This window comes from Crinia signifera, chromosome 3, assembly GCF_055691185.1.
Source record: "Crinia signifera chromosome 3, ASM5569118v1, whole genome shotgun sequence".
In the NCBI taxonomy this organism is placed as follows: domain Eukaryota; kingdom Metazoa; phylum Chordata; class Amphibia; order Anura; family Myobatrachidae; genus Crinia; species Crinia signifera.
In genome coordinates this window covers 227,785,830-227,802,555 of record NC_139219.1, presented here as the reverse complement: position 1 = coordinate 227,802,555, position 16,726 = coordinate 227,785,830, and the positions used below count along the sequence as shown (strand labels likewise).

General features: G+C 39.5%; 1 protein-coding gene across 1 annotated transcript in view; it reads right to left on the bottom strand.

Annotated features, from left to right (window-relative positions):
* LOC146062969 (IgGFc-binding protein-like) overlaps positions 1-16,726 on the bottom strand; it is a 129,864-nt gene that overhangs the window by 52,943 nt on the left and 60,195 nt on the right. Inside the window, exons 2-8 of the mRNA XM_083174978.1 lie at positions 15,479-15,631; positions 14,441-14,703; positions 8,569-8,650; positions 7,239-7,331; positions 6,562-6,806; positions 3,800-4,083; positions 593-870 (exon numbers count right to left, since the gene is read on the bottom strand). Coding sequence (XP_083031104.1) covers positions 593-870; positions 3,800-4,083; positions 6,562-6,806; positions 7,239-7,331; positions 8,569-8,650; positions 14,441-14,703; positions 15,479-15,631 — 1,398 coding nt within the window. The remainder of the gene's footprint in view (positions 1-592; positions 871-3,799; positions 4,084-6,561; positions 6,807-7,238; positions 7,332-8,568; positions 8,651-14,440; positions 14,704-15,478; positions 15,632-16,726) is intronic.

Genomic DNA, 16,726 nt, shown 5'->3' with positions numbered 1-16,726 from the left:
ATTCCCATCTTAGTACATTTCCCCCTAAATGTCTTTTAGGGATATTTGCAGTCTTACTTTTTGCTCTAGGCTTTCATGTTGCCATTTACTGCATCCAATGTTATTTTTAACAAGATTTTCAAATGAAATGAAACTACAATTGATGATATTACCTTTGTAATTAGATTAGATAGATACTAGCCCTCCTCTCTGTACATCTTAAATCTAATATACACTATGCATATGGCTGTACAGTACTTTTATAGTATCCAACTATGAGAAACACTACTTCACATAACTTATTTACAACTAAATATTTGTAAACAAAATAAGCTAAATTAATTTTCTGTAGATATTATTATTATATATTACTGTAGATATTGTTATTATTATATTTTGCTATACCCTACTACAACACACAATGAGCACAATCCAGTAAGGGTTGCTTCCATGTGATGATAACTACAGTATATTTATTATAAGTCAAGGAAACTGGTTACGACTATAACATTTGAAAATCGTTTATAAAATTGATTCAAATATTACAAAAATGTTTCAATTTATAACACGTCGGAAAATAGAATTGATGACACAGCAAAATATTATAACTTACGACAAAAGGTAGAGTTTCTCCAGGGCTTCACAACCACTCCTGCTGCATGGCAAGCATCTGCGTAGGCTTGGAGGTGGCGGCAAAGAGTGTCTTGGTCTAGATGGAGCTCGCACATGTCATGGAAACAATTCTCAAAGTATGACCGGGGGTCCACTGTAGTATGACAGAACTGGAAAACCCCCTCAAAGGGAAGCATCATGGCGCAAGACTCATAGCTCTGAATGGCTTGTATTTCTTCTGGTGTGCATGTAGGTGAAACTTCGGAGGATGGAAAACAACTGGAACAACAAAAAGCATTTTAGATGTCGTTTAACAATCTTTGTATAGTAGGTGACTCTCTGCCTTATATAATGATGTGCTGCTGTGGAGATGTGGAATTGATGCTTCTCATGAATTACTACACTTAGTGGGCCTATTATAAACAGACTAAATGTATACTACTTCCAAAGTCTCTCAATTAGTGTGTTAAGGTGTCATTTAATTATCTGATTATTGGTCAGATAAAGAAACCTGTGAAGAGTCTAATAGAATACATTCTGGTACTTATGTAATATCTGGACTCCCGTTTTTCTTATGAGACCGCGTCCCTTCGCGGGGCTCGCTGCGCTCACCACCCTTCCGGCATGGTGGCTCGCTGCGCTCGCCACACTATATAAAATCAACTCCATGCGTCGTTGGATAGTAGGGGTATGAAAAAATGGGGTGCATATAACATGGGAGTCCAGATAATACATAAGTATCTACATTCCTAATAGTGTTGAAGTTTAAGTACTCAAAAAAGGTATAACATAAAATGGCAATGAGTGTAAGTAAAAGAACCCCACCTAGTGCCGCAGACAGCTGGAGGCTTATGCAACTTGGTGTGGCCAGCTGACTTCACTACTTGGATAAACTTATCTGCTGCTCTACCTACAGTCTGCTTCCTCTGAGTACTCGGCTGATGTTATTAGCATGGGGCAGCCATGGACAGACTTGAAGCCAGCCAGTTGAGAAGAAATCTTCAGTTAAGAAGAGATCTTCAGTGGTAAAAGTAGGCCAAGGTCATAAGGGAGGCCCTGGGTTAGCAGATGTGTCCTCAGATGCTACTGTTTATACACCATATGGAGTGAGACACCCTCCTCGAATGAGACACTCCAAAATGAGTAGTATACTGTAGTTTTCTTGTGTCATTATAGATGTATTGAAACACTTCTTAAAGTGTACTAGACATTATGTTGACATTTTTCCCACAAATTAATAATTGTAGTTTGTTTGGCATTACTGTGGGATATATTATAAATGGGGCATTATGGTGTGGTATTTTATCATTTGAGGTAGTAATGTGTGGAATATTATGAATTGGAAATATTGCTATGAAATATTGCTTGGGCATTACTGTGTGACATTATCAATTGGGGAACTACAGTGTGGAATATTATCATTTGAGGTTTTATAGTTTGGCATATTATCAATTGGTGATATTGCCATGAGCTGTATTTTAAGTTCGGGAATTACTTTGTTACATATTATGCAACTGACCACAGTAAAATCTAAAGACATTCAATATACATTTATTTCAAGATATTATTAGTTTTAGAGTTTCTTAAAATTAGATTTCCTCAGCAAAGAATCATTATTTTATTGAAGGGAAGCTAACAATGAAGGAGAAAACAATTGTGGTCCTCCATCCAAAGTCATTTTCTTAATGCAGCACTCCAAGACAAAAAGTTTGGATGCCTGTTTTACACTCTTCCCTTGCATGATGATGTTTTGTACAGTATTTAACATAATAAATGTTTAAAAACTGTATTAGTGTCAAATCTGCAGTTAGATGACCATTATCAAATTAATTAATTAATTAACTTACTAATATTTATTAATTATATTTAGTATTAGGAAAATTCTTAACTTCAAATGTTACCATTTTTCATTGAAGGCATTACATATTCAGTGGGCATCTGATGGTCTAAAGCAGGGGTGGGCAATAAGTATAGTTCACCAGATGTTGGTGAACTATACATCCCAGCATGCCTTGCACGAGTTTCAGCATTGACAAATTGCAAAGCTAAGGCAATGCATGCTGGGATATGTAGTTAATCAACAGCTGGAGGGCTGCTTATTATCCAACCCTGGTCTAAAGTCTACATACTGAGGAGGTGATTAATGAACACTCAGAATGGGCCAAATTTATCCCTGTTTCCATCTTTTTGTGCGCATGTACATGTACATGCCTGATTATGCACCCGTGCATTGCCCTTTGTGTGAATGCCTTCAGTGATGATCACACTCGCCAAGGAATTTGGGTAGGGGTGGGAGGTGGAAGGCGGGGGCAGACATCAGCCAGACTAGGGGAACGCCTAGCATTTTATGGGTGTCCCTTTGGGAACACAAGCATGCCGATGCCTGCACATGTTGGGCGGCTGACATCAAACGACACCCGAACAACTGCTGTTTAGCGAGCGGACCTGAATCAGGGCCTGTCTTATAAAGGTTCATATCCAACTTTCTTGTTTTGATATATTGCTCTCATTCTGACAATGCTCCTTTTACAATGTTTTGACACAAGCAGTTTTTATCACATACTGTAATATAAACTGGTGAATAATTTATCGTTTGGCACTAATAACTTCTTATCAGTTTATAGCAGCGGTCTCCAACCTGTAGTTCGCAAGCTATGCTCAACGACATAATTTGCATAGCTCACCTACCTTCAGTACTGCTGAGACAGATAGGATGAAGTGATCCAGTGTCAATGTCCTAGAACAGACAGGTGGCTGCTTCGGAGACCCACAAATATTAACACCACCAGTGGGAGGCAATAGCACAGCTGACACTCCACGGTGGAGGTAAGCGGGAAGGTAAATGGGAATTACTGCGGGATGGAGAGGGGATCTACAGAAGAGCCTCCACACTGCAGGCAGTGGTCAGATCAACATGGTGGGCCAAGGGCTGGAAGTTGGTCAGATAGATGCGCAGACCAGATATTTTTAAATTGTTTTTATTTTAGTGGCTCTTCAAAAGTTTAATTTCGTAGCTCACACCCCAGTTTAGGTTGGCGACCACTGGTTTATAGAATTAACGCACAAATGATAAGTAGAAACTATTCATGTTGTTGCTTTGATTATCATAAGAAGAACTAACCTAATTGGCTTTTTAGTACAGTTTGAGGAGTTACTAATGCTTTGGCTTGAAAAGAAATGTCACGATGTTAAAAAAGAATTATCTTACCTGGTGCTATTGTCCACCTGCCAGCTGTTTCCATAGCTCACAGAATCTGCTTCCTTCTCTCCATCAGGATTGAGATTATCATCACGTGGATTCCCATTGTAATTGGCACAAATTCCACACACTTTGTTTTCAAAGGTTTTGGAAAGAGTCACTTCGACTCTGTGGTCTCCATCATACTTCACTCGTAGACCAAATGCAACTGTAACATCAACATACTGGCCTCTGAGTCCAAGGTGTATATCAGGTGATAATCTTAGAGGAAGTTGTTGGATGAAGCCATTCACCTAGGAATAGTGTATGAATTAATGAAAAGAGGAAACAGGTGCAATTTGCATGCTAGTGCTACAAGTGATGGTTTAAACAATGAGTTTTGCACATACTATGGGGGTTATTCTGGTGGACTCGCAAAGCTGCGAATTTGCAGCCTTGCGAGTCCACCAAACCCTGCCTGGCGAATGCCGGCCACCCCCCCCCCCCCCCCCCGTCCCGTCCCGTCCCTGCCATGCCTGCACTGGCTGTGAATGGATGTTTAACATAAACATCCATTCGCAGACTAGGAGGAACCAACATCACTCGATGGTTGCCGACCATCGAATGATGGCAAAGGTGCATGCATATCTAAGTGACTCTCGGGAGAAAGTAGACAGGCAGCTGACATCAGTGATGTCAGCTGCCCACCCCCCTCCACCCACATCACCAGACAAATTGCATGAAAACACCTGGCGTTCTCATGTGAATGCCCATGAAACGCTGGGCGTTCCCATAGGGAAATTGCCAGGACTGCCGCTGCACGCCCCCAACCCCCGCCCGCAATCCTGGGTGCATGCGCCTGGAGAGCACCCTGTTTATTATGGCCCCACACACCCAGTGTCTGCACATGTTCAGATATGCGAAAGCACGGGGGAGCGAAGGGACCTGAATAAGGTCCTATGTATGTACATCGGTTAGGTGCTTCCTTCTCATCCTAGGCAGTTGTTTCATTTTCACAGGTTTATGAAAAATATTTTAACTTTTAACATTTGCATTGCATTTCTCCCATAGTGTTGCATTATTGTTTGACAACATATTTCATGAGAGAGAATTAAGAGCTGTATATATAATTCATGACTTAGTGGCTGCATATGACATAATGCAATTATTCATATACTGCATTTTTTCAGAGCTTCTAGTACTCGCTCTAGTAACATGCACATGAGTGGTATGTGCCATACATGTGCATAGAGATTTCATTGTAGGCCATGCCAAAAAAGGGCCCAATTCAGACATGCTTGCTGGGCTGAAAATGTTTGGAGCCCAACAAGCAAGGCCGTCACTGTCCCGCACAAGTGAAATACCGCCCATGGGCACAGCTGCGAATACATTCACAGATGTGCACACAGTGGGGGAAATCCATTCGAAATCAATCACCATCAAGTGGATTTCCCCAGTTCGCAAATGCTGAGTAACAGCACTGCGAAGGCCGTGAAAAGAAGGAGGCCGCTGATGATGTCTGCAGACCTCCCTTACATAGGAGAAAACACTGGGATACAACCCACAAATGGCCGCAGAGTATCACCCATCCTGCATACGGACAGTGAAGGCTAGCCTTCAATAGTTCCATTCGTACAGATTATCGGCAGGGCTGCAAATTCACAGCCCTGTGTGTAGGTCGGAATTGGGCCCAAAACGTTTCCAGCTTTGTTGTTTCACCCTATCGCTGGGTATGGCTTATACCAGGGGTGGCCAAACCGGTCCTCGAGATCTACCCATGGTCCACGTTTTCCAGGTTACCTAGCTGGTGCACAGCTGTAGTCATTACTAACTGCCCCATTTTAAAACCTGCTGCATTCATTCCTACTATAGATCCACAGGTTGCCTGGAAAAAATGCACCGTTGGTAGATCTTGAGGACAGATTTGGCCACCCCTGGCTTATACCATCCTGAGACAGACAAATAAACCCAGGCTGTTATCCCCATCAAGGTCTATAAATAGATGCAAATAAAGTTATATAACCAGACACATCCCAGAGTTTTATTGGGGGGGATGTTCTAACATCCGCACCCCAGCTCCACCCCCTATCGCGGCACATCCTATTCATAATTATCGAATATGCACTAACATATGTGATAATTATGGCAATGGACAGCTCTTGCGTTAAGAGCTGTCCTTTGCGGTGAGAGTCAGCGAGTCCCATGGGGACCCGGCGGCTCTCCCCTCCCTCCCTTACCCAGCACTGCTGCGCCGGGCTCTCATCCTCCCTGCACCCGGAAGAAGATCAGTACAGGGAGGAGGAGGTCACAATTCCGGGCAGCACAGCTCTGTGCTGCCCAGACACAGGTGAGTGGGGCAATGCGGGGTGGTGGGGGGCGGTGCAGGGCAGCGGGTGGGGCGGTACGGGGTGGCAGAGGGTTGGGGTAGAAGCCCATAGGCTTCTATGGGGCATCGCCAGATTTTTCTGGCGATACCCCCCCGCCGCGGTAACCCGGAGGGGGATGCTTAGTGCATCCCAAAATGCGGTAAAAACCCTGATAACAGGGTTTTTAACGCATTTTTAGCTTAGAGAATCTCCCCCTTTGTCACTGTAAACTTTTTGATAATTCGAGAGAGAGATAAACTTAATACAGCTTTATAAATATACATATTTATGTATTACAATCATTTGTTTATAGGTTCAAGAAAGGCTGGGTAAGTGCTTAGACCATTTGAAGCATTGCACTGACTATTGGTCATACAAAAATATTCACATTGGAAGCATAAAAAGTAAACCCAACTTGTAACTTACCTTCACAACCTTTTGTTTTTCTAGACTGATTTTGTAATTGTGGACATACACTGTTACTTGTTTTACATAGGATACACGTGTGTTACCATCTCTGTACTCATGTTCGACTTCCACATTAAAGTATGGCAAACTGCTATTAGTGTCACAAAGTTTTGTCAGTGTGTAAGTGCAGTTTCCCATGAATGTATGGCTGTAACCATCAAACGTGAAGTAATGGGGATCACCATAGCCACTGCAAGTCCCTCCTGCAAATAATGAAATGGGCACTGTAAGAAACCTAGATACAAAATAAGCATACTGTACACATAGCTGCCTATCCTCCTGCATTCTGCAGGAGACTCCCTGAAATAGCAGCAATCTTCCTCTCTCCCTCATTAGTCTAACAATCTCCCTCATTTCACCTAGCCCTCATTACACTGTAACATTTTTTGGGGAAAAACGCTTCTAGGTACCATGTTCACAAATTCTTTTCACAATCTCTCCATATATGGAACTAGACACGCACTTTGGGTGGAGCATGACACGCCCTCTCAATTTCGCCTTGCAAAATTCTATTACCAACTATGTTACCAACTAGAATCTCCCTGAAACTAGTTTTCAAAAGTAGGAAAGTATGACTGTACATGTAGGCAAGTATGACTGTATATGAAGATTGTCACTGATTTGTAAATATATACCTGATATATCTGGTGCAGACGTCAATGTTGTTGTTGATGGAGAAGTTGGAATTTTTGTTACAGTAGAAATGGGAGATTCAGTTGCTGGTGTTTCTAAAACAAAAGCATATTACAGCGACTGATTAATTATTTAAAATGACAGTTACACTAGAATTGAGATGGTAAATGGGTATGTACAAGGAAATATATAGATCTGTAGGTAGCTAGTAGGAAAATGTATCTCATTATACAGCCCGGTAGAATATACTAACCCTTTATAAATAATTATGCAACATTAATTGTTAATAATGATTCCTTTCACTGAATAAAGAAGGATGCGCTATACACAGGAGGGGTTGTATGCATTTAATGAGACAAACTATGTTAACTATCTTTGATTCATACTGTATTTATGTGGAATAGCAACATAAAAGCTGTTTTTCTTCCTGTAAATTATAAATGAGTTGCTTTTATCTGGTTCATAAATATATCAATTATAAAATGATAATATTGGATAGGGATTGTGCAGATGGGTGTTCATTTTATACATTCAATGCATGCTCATGTACATTAATGCTAATGAAATAATAATGTAAGTGAATATAACCTTACACATACACTTTCATATAAGTGTTTACTTTGTTTAGCATCTATATTTCCAGCTTGCCTGTAGTGTTTTGAAACTAGGAAGGGGAAGATAAGGGACTCAAGTCCTTGTTCTTTGACTCCTGGACTTATAATAGCAGCTAAACACTGGTTTTGGTACAGAGGTGGATTTAGACCTCACGGGTCCCTAGGTAAGGTACTAGATTGTGGCCCTTCTTCATCAAATAATCCATAGAACTATATTTTTGTTCCCGATTGCAGGTGGCATTGCTAGAGTACCTTGGTACAAGCACAGTCTACCGATAAATGCTCAGCTGCGTGAACATCGGCATTGCATACAAATCTAAATCAGGCTCAAGGTCTTTTGGAAGTAGCCTTAATACCCGTGTCACATTTAAAGTAAAATGACTGCCCACATACAGTTTGAATGACCACATTTTTTTTCTCCTGTCAAAGAACATCAAAGGGACTTTGAGAAAATATCTTTTTGGGGCCCCTTGGGACCTTCTTGGCCCTAGGCAGGCATCTAGGTTGCCTTGTGGAAAATCCACCTCTGGATTGGTGTGCTTCCTGCAGGCTGCAGCACTGGTCACACTACTCAACGTCTACATTGCTTCAAGGGACATGTGAATTATACTTAATAAACTTGCCCCCTTTCTGTCTGGGCTGGGACTAGAGTCCCTACCGTCCCCCCTTGATGACTGCTCTACATTCTTTTTTATCATTAAATAACAAAAACACTTACCACATGGTCCTCTCTTTACTCCAATATTATCAATTGCTGTGTCTCCATATTCTGTCAGTCCACGAATAGCTTCAAAGGTGACCTAAAATCACCAAGAATCATCAAAACATCTGTCAGCACAGGTGACAATCTACTTCAATCACTTTATGTTCTGCTACAATTGAAAATACACATTTGGCAAACTACTAATGCAAACCTTTACTGGAAAACCTTTTAATATGACTTCTAAAAAAAATCACGTTCATTATGTAGGAGGTGTGGATCATTTGGTCACCAGCAAGTTGTTAGAGAGTCATGAGGTCAACATGCATTTAGGTCGACATATGTCTAGGTCGACATGCAGGAAGATCAACATGAGTATAGGTCGACATGGTTAGGTTCACTGGGTCACATGGTCAACAGAGCCATTAGGTGGACAGGGGTAAGGTCGACAGGGTCATTAGGTCAACATGGGAAAGGTCAACAGGGTCATTAGGTTGACATGGGTACAGTCGACAGTGAAAAGGTTGACATGTTTTTGTTTTTTTTACCCTTTGTCCTAGTGGATGGTGAGGCATGAAATACCGCCTGTCGGCACATGTTGTGTTGACATGGACACCAAAACGTACCACTACGTCCCTTCACATGGCTCGCTGCGCTTGCCGTGCTTCGGGCACACTATTTTATTCTCCCACCACGTACTAGTGGATGGTAGGGCATGAAATACCGACCGTCAGTACATGTCGGCTCAAAAAAACTGTAAAAAAAAACCATGTCGACCTAATGACCCTGTCGACCTAACCTATGTCGACCTAATAACCCTGTCAGCCTAACCCATGTCGACCTAAAGTATTTTTGACCTTAATGCATGTCAACCTCAAGCCATGTTGACCTATACTCATGTCGACCTAGTGGTGTCAACCAAATGCTTGTCGACCTACTTGGTGTTGACCCAATGACCGTATCCCTATAAAACAAGCTGAAAAATGTAATCTATTAGCACTGATACAGATGAATTGCCCCGACATTACTACACATATGCACATTTTTTTTAATTTAGTCTTATTGTAGAGTTATCTATACACTTGATTTTAACTCAATCATCATTATCAATATGCAGATGCCGCACCGCTATCACTAGTGCAAAAGATGCATCTAAAACCAGCACATCATGTATTTGTGTATAGTTTGTAGTTCAATGGTCAAGTATTACCTACAGTACATGGAACTGCCCTGTAACAAACAGAACTGTTGACTTAAGATGTGTACACACTATAAGATTTTTTTTTAATTATATGGTTATGAAAACTATGGTTTTAATTTAATTTGGATAATGGACATCTAGATAAGGGATACTCAACCTGTACTAGAGATGGCTAGTGAATCGCTGTCTCTACTGTATAAGCAGTGTTCATTCACCATTTGCAGAAACCACACAGTAATAGTACAGCAGACAAGCCACAAGGTGGTGCTACATCCTAAGCATTTTCTCTTGTTTATTGAACGATGGATTTGCTTCCTATCATCCCCCCCCCCCCCCCACACACACACACACACACATTAATGTACAAATTGGTGATTTAATTTGCTACATAAAGTGAGCTTTTTAAATATTTATAGAAAATAGGTTCTATCTTTGTTTTTCCTTTTCTTTCTGTACCACTTCTTGTGAATTCTGAATATATTAGCCTACTGTATTCTTGTTTTGTTTACTTGTTTATGAACTCTGTAACTGGGCGCTGCAGGCCCCTTGTGGTGCTATATAGAAAAAATTATAATAATTATTAATATTTGTTCTTTGCAATGATGTATCAGATTTGTAAAAATCAATGCAAAGAAATCTAATAAAAAACATGGTTGTTCTAATTCCTGACACTACGGTGGTCTATCAAATGTAGGAAAGAAAGAAAGTGGAGAGAGGTAATGGTGCAGGTAATTTGGAGTAATAATCCAAACAGAAATTAAGATACTGTACACATTCATGTACACATACATTTTCTAAAGTGCTCTTCCGTATCTACCTCTGGGACTTTAATGAACTCACCACCAGCTGCAGCTTTTTATGGTCTTACCCGGGGGTGAATTTAGGGGTCAGGTCCCCCCTAGGCACAATTTTTGCCACCCCCCCCCATCCATCTGTATGTATATGTGCACCCACATAAACATATATATATACACAATACTCCACGACGCACTTAACAATATCAAACAGAAGAACTTTATTTTAACAATATATACTGAGTCTGCTATACCACAATGTTACCCGAGGGCCGGTTAACTTACATACAACATACACTTCCCAAATGTGGTTCAGCGCCCTTCACTCAATTGATAGTCCATACGTCATTTCTCCAAGATAACAATTTATTAAAATCTTCAAAGTTTTATTGACCGTCTGGCCGTACAACAGATTCTGTTGTACGGCCAGACGGTCAATCAAACTTTGAAGATTTTAATAAATTGTTATCTTGGTGAAATAACGTATGGACTATCAATTGAGTAAAGGGCGCTGAACCACATTTGGGAAGTATATATATATATATATATATATATATATATATATATATGTTATGTATATATATACAGTATATATCACTGTAAACATGATAATTAGCTTTGGTACACACTTGGAGGCACACACTTTTAACATGACAATTTATTAGCACTTAAGCAGCCCATACACGCTGCTATGAGAGCTGACCCGATGTGTGCTTTGAGGTGCGCGCTCCCGCGCACCTCATCGCACCGTACAAAAAGTATGTGCTTGCACATACGTTTTGTACCTAGTTCTCATCAAATTGCATCGCATTGCATGCACAACGTGTGCACATGCAATGCAATGCGATTTGATCCGTGCTAGTACAGCACGGAAAGCACGCTAACAAAGCAGCGTGTATGGGCAGCTTTACTGTTTAATAGCAGGGATGCAAACAGTTAAAGTGCTTCAGACACATTCCGTTAGCTCCATGTGTAGCAGCAGCATGATGAGAAGAGAGAGGGCTCTCTGTAACCTGAGTGCACCGCAGGGTATAATAGTTCCTTGCCCCTTGCAAGGAACAGAAAGTAACACTACTAGTAGGTAACAGTAGTGTTTGACAGCTTGTGTGGACGGCCTTGGGTTTCTGTCATTGTGTGAGCAGGGCAGGCATACTGCCTGTATGCTCTGCTCGTAAGGAGGGAGGGAGGGACGGACGGGACTTCAGGCTGCCAGCACTGCTGCCCAGAGAGGGACAGGGACAGTGGCAGCCGACAGCAGCGCAGAGCACACAGGCACAGCTGTGGGGATGCAGGGAGGCTAGCGAGCTCCTCCCTGCACTGAGGAGCGGCGGCGAGCGGCCGCTCTGTAAAAGTCAGTGTCAGACTGACAAACTGAGTGACGAAATGCCTGGCAGCTGCCTCTCTTGACAGGTGCCACCCCTAGGCCCGTGCCTCACAAATCACACTTACCCAGACCAATCCTAACAACCCCGCAGATGTCATTTTGTGATTGTCAAAATATGGATATGGAGGGCCACCAAGGGGGGGGGGGGGGGGGGCTGGTACTAATTACCAAGGCCCATTCTTGCTGAAGGGGCCCGGCAGGGGCCCTGGTCTGGACCCCCCTTCCCCCTCTCTATCCCTCTACAGCATGTGGTGTGCTGACAGCCAGCTCAGCATGAGCATCTCACTGACAGCGTGAGAGCTCATGCTGAGCCTGGGTATGGAATCATATGGACTAACATACTTATTCACTGTAAGATTCCACATGCCTATGTTATCCTGAACTTATCATGGTCAATTTAGCCTGGACTGTGTGTGTTATGCAAGAGTTAGCAATCGATAGGCAGAAAAAGAAAAACATGTACAGAAAAGTATTATGTGGCCAAGTACACATAATGGGCATGAATAGATATATGGAAATGGAAAGTTACACAAGTATGTTTACTGCTATTAAAAACCTCTATCCCTACTACAGTAGTAGGCAACATAATGATAGCTAATCTTAGCTACAAATTAATTATATAGGTTTATCAAGGTTAATCTCCCCTTGACATGGTGCAGTTTGCCTATCGCTTGGACTTTAGGACTTGAGATACAATATCTTGCACCCAGCAGTGGGCAGTTCAGATTGTACAGCTAACATGCGTCCTAGCATTTCTGAGGATATACAGAGAACGCTGTTTTCAAATTAAATGCAGACAACAATAATTGTCCGTTTTTTATAATTGTTTATTTTTATTATCTATCAATATTTTTCAGGGGAAAAAATTACACTCTCTCCGTATTGTGTTAGATTGTTAGATTACCTCTTCATCAAATTTATTTTATTTTAGTGTTATTATTCTTTAATAAAGTAATCTGTATCAGAACATATAGTTCCAAGTTTCGACTCCAAATAAAGCATATAGGTCTGATTTATAAAGTGGATATGATGCTTCGAGAATGTACATGTAAAAAGTGTCTTCACATTTGCATTGACCTGATACATACGGTATGTTGAGTCTAGAACATACTTTAAGATGCATCTTCAATAGGCATGTTTAATGTGTCCTTAGTGTACTGAGCTTCCATGTTAAAGCCTCCATTCCACCTCTTAAAGTATAAGAGGCAACAAGTGCTTCTTATGTGTAATTGTAAATATCAGTGCACCATGGACACAATTTGCATTTTGCACAGTAAAAGAAAACAAAGGAGAAGATTGGATTAGATTTAATTGGTGATGAGTAGGACCAAAAATTTGTGATGCTAGTTAGAAACTCACAGCTACAACTTTTTGCTATGCAATTAATAATCTGCATGAATGTAATATAAAACTAATTGGGTATTAAGAGCGATTAAAATCCAAATTGCCCCTGGGACAACCCTCCCTATAAACAATAATGTATTTAGAGGATTTTAAATAGGAAAATAAGTAATTTTTATGTCATGTTCCCTAAAAAGCAGAAAAATCTGAATTCAATAAAGTGGAGCATGTACTGTATGCAGAGGTGTTGTATTTATGTTGTATTTATGTTGTATTTATGGAATTTACAGATGAGTGTTGCAAGTGTTTTTTCCCATATGTTACCAATTTGAATATATATATATATATATATATATATATATATATATATATATATATATATATATATATATATATATATATATATATATATATATTATTGTAACCCATAATATTGTAAAGACATTTGTCTATAAACACTTGCTGGCTATCTCCAAGGTTCATAAAAATATAACTAATCATTTGACATCATATAACTGCTTCCAAAACTTTACTAGCTTAACAGCTTTATACACTGTCCTGTTATCTGATTTGGCACTTTCTTTTGTGCATCAAATAGTTAAGATACTGCCAAATGATTGTACGTTATCTGTGCCTTTTTAAAATGGGTGGGTATCACGGAATACCTTTATAAAAATATCCTGCAAAACATATTATCCCATGATCACAGGACACTGAACCCATAACTAATTGAGACTTCCCATAAATGAGGCCACTAGTGAGCAAGAGGATTATTTTTGTTCTAATCTCTGATCTGAGTAGGTTCTAATTTCACAGATACAATTTTTGAAAAGATAAATATGTCCTGCATAATTAAGACTACTTTGCAATTGATGGCACAATATCTGAATGTTTATTATGTTTCAGTGCATAACGTTCAGTGTGCCCTAATGTAATTTATGCAAACTAAAATATAAATGCACTTAAATGTCACACTCATACTGTTTGTATTCCATCTTTTTCACCCGTATATTGTTCCTATTGTTATTACATTTCTTTATATTGAATTATTCAAGTAGTTTGTAGATGTCTTTTATGCCTTGTTAATGTTGTATGTATAGTATAGCGCTCATGTTCATCTTCAATTTCATTCAATTTTAATTTTACACTACAATAAAACAAAGGTTTTACCTGAATATTATTCAGCCTTGATGTAGAAAAAGTAACTGCACCATATAACCAGTCCAAACTTTGATTTCCATATGTTTGCCAAACATCATATGAAGAAGTGTCATCTTTAACTATAACCTTCAGCTGATTCTCAGTTTCTGAACCACGCATGTGATACCAGAAATCAATGCAAACATCATCATCAATGGCTAGGAGTATGCTGTCAAGCCTAATATTGTCATCCGGTATTAGGTTGTCTGCTTCTTGGTAAAGATAATATCCATCTATACAGACAGACAGAATGAATGAATACTATACAAACAGAATAAAATAGAAGAACAACTTATAATAATAATAATAATAATAATAATAATAATAATGTATCAGTAAGAAAAGAACAATCATATTCCAGTATACATTATCATTCATTAAATTAATTTAAGCTACTATAGTGTAATGATTCTTGCAAATATACTGTACTATGAGTTGTGTGTACTAAACATTGAACGCTCAACATATCAAGCTTCAAAAAGTGATAAAATGGAGAGTGATGACCAACCAATCAGCACCTAACTGTCATGTTAAAGGCTAGGTTTGAAAAATGAAAGGTAGAAGCTGATTGGCTGGTTGTGTATCACTCTCCACTTTGTACCTTTTCATAGCTCGATACATCTGGCCCTGAGACACATACAGTACACATACACAGTACTCACTTTTTCCATTAAAAAATTCTAGAAATGTCTTATTTGAAAAACCATTGAGGCTCATTGAGGCTATACATAACACTTTTTCTATTTGTGAAATGATTTGCTATATTTTCTCCCTCTTCAATATTCAGGCTGGAAGAGATTTGGTTGTTCAACCTAATCATTGATTTGCCCAAGTTTGACCAATTTGGCCACAAAAATGTTAATGTAAATATGTTATATTGAACTGTCACCAAACTTGTACCATGTGTTGGCCACCTTTAGCTACCTATCAAGACAAATCAGTTCCATTTAAGTGGCTGTAGTTAAACAATAGAAAGATAATATTAGAGAAATTATGAGATATTCTTACATTCATCAGGATAATCCCCTCCTGGACCTGTTCCTTTTGTCGGAGTCCTGCCTTTGGCTCTGATCCAATCTCCTTTATCATCTTCTCCATAGCTTTGTTTCCAGTTGCACAGTGGTCTGGAGTTGTCATTGAAGTTACAGTAGATTAAGTAGTCTGGAAATAGAAGATTAGGAAAAAGTATTAGTTTACAATGCAAATTAGATACTGTCAGCCTGTTCGTAACATTTAGGCACTTTCTCTTCTTCCCAAAATACACATTTAAAACTATGGTGCATATACTGAAAGAAAGCTAGAATCTCAGTCCAGTATTCAACAGGTAGGATACATACAATATGCATAAGTATAACCAATCTATCCCGAGATGAGTTTTCACCAAAATCAGAGCTTGGCAAATTTTTGTTCTCCAACTCTTGCTTATTAATTTGCTGTAATAATAAAATACATATTTGAACAATGCACTGTTGAATTCATGATGGGTTTTACCAACAGAAGGCATGGTACATGGCTCAGTGGGTGTCATAGATCAGGGGAAGCGCTATCCCCTGCCATAAGGCATGGGGATAGCGCATATTCCCCTGATCGTCAGTTAATAAATCTCCCCCTCAGTACTTAATATCTTGTTGAATCTACATGTAGCCATGAATGCAATAATCCAGCAGAAGTACTCCCATGGTAGAAATAAAATAAAATTGACATAGCACAATGTAAGAAAAAACACATATTAAAAATTACGGGGCAGATGTATTAAGCGTGGTAAAGTTATAAAGTGGTAATAAAGCAGTGATAAAGTGGAAAGTGATAACACACCACCCAATCAACTCCTAACTTGCATTTTTCAAACACAGATGATTGGCTGGTGAGTTATCCTCTTCCACTTTATGACCGCTTTATCACCACTTTATGATCACTTTACCAGGCTTAATATATCTGCCTCTACTGTATATGCTAAAATTATTTGTTCATTTGCTTTGATTTTAAATGGCTAATTATTTATTATCTGATTCACTATCTAGTATCATTGTGCTATCAGGAAGTCTGTTAATTTATGAATATACTTACTGTATTGTTTAACCTGTGACGTAAAAACTACAATTAAAGTTGAAAAAGGGAGGAAAACATTATGGTAGAGACAGTTATATATTTACTATCTAAGGGCAAAGTTTGTTGTTGATTGGAATTCAGCTTAGATTATTAGCAACTGAAGTCCAATGATCCCAACGGAACACAATGTTGCCTATCTCGTGAGAA